The sequence below is a fragment of the Anarrhichthys ocellatus genome, unplaced genomic scaffold (genome assembly GCF_004355925.1).
Source record: "Anarrhichthys ocellatus isolate YVR2014 unplaced genomic scaffold, GSC_Weel_1.0 scaffold4387, whole genome shotgun sequence".
Classification (NCBI taxonomy): Eukaryota; Metazoa; Chordata; class Actinopteri; order Perciformes; family Anarhichadidae; genus Anarrhichthys; species Anarrhichthys ocellatus.
Genome location: NW_022284361.1, coordinates 1 through 4,487, shown reverse-complemented (window position 1 = coordinate 4,487; position 4,487 = coordinate 1). Strand labels below are relative to the sequence as shown.

Here is a 4,487-nt window from a genome sequence, read left to right as displayed (position 1 = left end):
CACACACACACACACACACACACACACACACACACACACACACACACTCCTCACCTCCTTCTCGTCCTCGGGTTCTCCCCCCGTCAGCGGAGCGTACAGGATCATGTACCCAGAAGCCCCGGCGGCCATCTTCCAGCGGACCCTCATGGTGCTGTGAGAGATGTCGAACAGCTCGAGGTCGTTCACCATCGGCAGAGCCACTGCAGGAACACAAGCACACAGCACAGACTGTAACACTTCTTTCAAACACAAAAAATACACCACGATATTAAATAAAACGGATTAAATCCCAAAAGATTATATTAATATAATTTTTTGTTATTTTAAGATATTCATTTTGAAAGCCGACAGCTTCTCTGAGACTTTATTTTAGACTTTCAGCTTCAATAAGTTCAAATAAAATCTAAATATCAGGAACGGTTTGACCAATAACTTTTATTAGATCCAGCATATTCAGTCAGCGTTTCATGGCAGGAGAGAGAAAAACAGCAAAATCTGCAATTAAATGTTATTTTCTTCTACATTTTAATTGCTATTCTAACTGTTTATGTCTGCTTTCAATGAATGCACTTTGCTTTAAACTTAGTGTGCGATTACAATCTCCATTTAGAATATTAAATAATTATCTAAAACCGTCCTTATTTAGTCAACTCCTCTCCCACACATTTCTTCTGCTGTTTCACTTCCTGTGTTTTCTATGAAGCACCACGACCCCAAAGACCAGCATCAGTGTTTGGTGTCACGTTTCACGCGTTGCCGTAGGAACAGTCCAGCTGAACCCCATTAACTTTGTCTCAAGGTCGACCTGCAGCACAGCATTCATCCTCCTCCGGCGGGGAGGAAGTCCCCGCCATTCATCAGCGAGCGGCGGGAGGAATCCTGGTTCAGTGTTTCAGACCCCGTGACGGAATTAGAGCTCACGGCGGGCGTCCTGTCTGAAGGGTGGAGGATGCAAAATGCATCACCTGTGCAGTGTTCATGGCCCAAATTCAGAGACTCCTGGTCGATCGGTGTTTCTATCAAAGATGCTGAAGATGAGCCGAGAGTCTAGATCATATAATGTTTCATTCCATTCCTTTAGAGCAACAGGAAGCGGTTCAATGAAGGATCTAATCCCACTTAAGATGGGAGATCATTCTGGATGTTAAGCCCGAGAAAACAATTATTCACCAAGAACTGGATTTTAATAAAACATTTAATTATAATACTCTCATGCATGTTTAACACGCAAAAGCTTTTTTTGGTGTGTGTGTGTGTGTGTTTACTCTCATAACATAAAATGAGAAAGATGCATATTTGTCTCCATGGCGCCTTCCTCTGAAGCTGATCAGGACTAATACATAACAGAGTGAGTGCCCATTCTGAGGCGAGGAGCTAAAGTTAGCTTGTTAGTAGCAAAATGCTAAACGCTAAAAATAAGCTTTCAAAGTAACAAAAGCACTCGGTGAAGCTCTACGTGTGTAAGTCAGGTAAGAAAAGTTAAAATACGTCAACCTGGAGGGTTGTCAGTCAAGAATAACTGCATTTCCCAGCATGCTTAGGAACTCTGTGTATCCCTCTTTAAAGGACCTGCATGTCCCCCATTGTCCTCACTGCATTCTGAACTCTAAACTCACGTGTGGTGGCGCTTCCTCTCAGGGCCGAGCTGGCCGAGGTGCGGTAGACGGCGAAGACGGCCACCTGGTACTCCGTCAGAGAGTTGAGGTAGTTCAGCTCCACGCTGCTCTCCGTCCCCTGGACCACCTGAAAGACAGATCACACCCGGTCTCAGTCGGGATGCTGCGGAGCTGCTTTACGCTCTAAGAAGACTCACTGAGTCGGGTTTCTACAGACAAACAAGTGCGTTTGTCTGTCGTGTTTACAGTTTGTCACTTGAGGGAAATAAAACTCTGATAGCGTTAATTAGCTCTGATGTTGTGCTCTTAGTCACTTTGGGACAGTCAAAAAATCCCCCAAAATCTTCTGTTCATTAGGAACGGTTTGAAGAAAAACAAACTGCGCCACATGTTGCTGAAGGCGCTCAGCTCGTCTCCAAAGAGATTTAAATTGAGTGGAACTAGATCAGATCAGCTTTGATGAAGCCTCCGTCTACCTAGTGGGGGGAGAACGGGGCCGATGCAGCTGCAAGTCGTAAGAAACATCAAAGAGAAACTGGTTAAAAAAATGGTATAAAAATACGAGCTCAGATAATTACAGTACCGTGTGTGTGTGTGTGTGTGTGTAGTTCTATAGGAGGATCTATTTTAGACCTCGCAGCAGAATATATTGCAGGATTCTGCAGAATTGTTGCCGTAAACGATGCAAAACCTATTAGAGAAAGTTCATTCAAGCTGCAGAAGTGACCCCTGAAAGATGAAGCTCAGCAGCTTAATTAAAATGCTGCCGTCACATCGGCCCTCTGTTTACCCTCTGCTGGGAAATCAGGAGCAAAGTCACAACAATTAAACGATGAGCAGCCAGAGAAACACTTAACTTAAATTATGTGATGCAACTCCAATACAAAGTTTGGTTGAGTATTGTTCCTCGTGGCAGAAAAACAATGAAAGAAGAGCGAGGATCACACTTTGAGTTTAATCCGGGTACCTTCTCCTCCGGCTGTCCTCCGCTGGCTGGGTAGTAGACCACGCGGTATTTCTCCACCTGACCCGGCGCGCGCGTCCACGTCACCCGGAAACTGCGTGCCGTGATGTCAGACGTCACCAGGTCGCGGGGCGGCGCCACGGAGCCGGGCGGGGGGGCTGGTTCTCCTCCCACTGCGGGAGCAGAGGAGCAACAAGCAAAAGGGAACTCAGCAATATGTTTTTGCCTCGCTCTGATGGTTTCTCTCTGTTTTACTTACTTTATTTTGTCTTATTCTAATTTTTGTTTATTTATTTAATTAATTAAAAGATAAGGAGGCTCCTCCTTCAACTCCTTCCTCAAATCCCCACATCCAAATATTTATATAAAGTTTAAAGGGACCATGTACAAAAAATAGATTTAATAGATTTAGCTGCTAGATAGTTTCCCTGAGCAGCTGAACTGAGACATCATGCCCACTACAGACAGACCAGAAGGATGAACTCCTGACCTCTCACGGCTTTGTGCGTCTGGCTGTTTGTAAGTTTAGTGTACAAAGCGATCAATGATCTGGCTCCTCCCCCATTTAAAGAGTTCATAGAGGTGTCACATAACCCAATCATGTACCCATCACGCATGACGAGTGTTAATGTTTTTGTTGTGCTGCGCTAATATTGCTGATGTTGTTAATATGTACTGTCTTGTATGTGTGTTTGTTTACTACAGTGTTAGACTACAGATGTAAGTTAGCTCAAAGCTAACTCTGTAAATAAACCAGAGGACGTCGCTCAAACCTTTCATCTGCTTGTCGAGCTGCTCCACTCGGTCACACACGGTCTTGGTGAGACCCTCCACGATGTCGCTCATCACGCTGAAGTCCGCCACGTTGTACACGTGAGTTTCCTCCGGAGGAGACGCGATCGCCTTCAGCTCGTTCTCATCAGCATTTTTCACACCTGGGCGAGGGGGGGGGGGGAGAGACAGACAGACAGACAGATCAGGAAGTGGCTAACATGAAAGGTGTTTGAAGTTTTTCATGATGCAAGAAGTCGATGAGGTTTCTCCACCTGTTACTCGGAGGAAACTTCTCTCTACTGAGGACGACTAACTTTATTTTTTTCACCCGTTCGAAAGTCATAAAACGGGAGAAAACTATTTCAATCAGACTTCATCATTTGCCTCTCAAGGCTTCCGTACATTTGATTTCATACATCAATCTGTAATTTCCAGTTTTCTTTGACTGCTCTTTGGATTCTTTTAGCATCAACAAAGTCTTGCAGCATTTCTCTGTGTTTTAAACGTATTCATGTCCTGTCAATGAATACGTTTACATGCACACTCATAGTCCTCTATTATTAAAACAGGTGTGATGTGTTGATATTATTCTGGATTCAGGAGAACAGATTTTGACACAAAGTAGCAAAACGGCACAAACGGCACAAACGGCTCCCAACATTCCACTTGTTTCCGTATTTAGATGAGATAAACAACGTGTTAGGGCATCGAACCCTTAAACACACCAGTGATGAGGATGAGACATGATGTTGTGTTACGTTAATCGGAATCTGAACGGCTGCATGTAAACGGGAATATTAGTGGAATATTGTGCAGAAACCAGAATATTTGGTGCACGTAAACGAAGACGGTGTCAATCTGGATCGTTAAGTCTGAGCGTACCGATGGCGAACAGTTCGATCCCGGCCTCCCTCAGGCTCCGCGCAGGAGGTATGACGTCATCCTGGGACTTCCCGTCGGTGATGAGGATTCCTATCTTGGGAACGCCGGGTCTGGACCCGGCCTCGGGTTTGAAGCTGGTCTCCAGGATGAAGGTCAGAGCCAGACCTGGTGCACGCACAAAGAAAAGGAACCCAGTGAGACACGGAGACACGATCACAAACAACACCTGAAATACAGAGCAACACATTATG

General features: G+C 45.0%; 1 protein-coding gene across 1 annotated transcript; it reads right to left on the bottom strand.

Annotated features, from left to right (window-relative positions):
* Positions 1-47: 47 nt before the first annotated feature.
* On the bottom strand, positions 48-4,401 carry LOC116379464 (collagen alpha-1(XIV) chain-like; the record flags this gene model as incomplete). Its single annotated transcript, XM_031841420.1, has 5 exons — positions 48-200; positions 1,617-1,743; positions 2,584-2,753; positions 3,354-3,515; positions 4,237-4,401. Coding segments are annotated over 5 exons (777 nt in total), but the record flags the coding sequence as incomplete, so codon positions are not given.
* Positions 4,402-4,487: the final 86 nt, after the last annotated feature.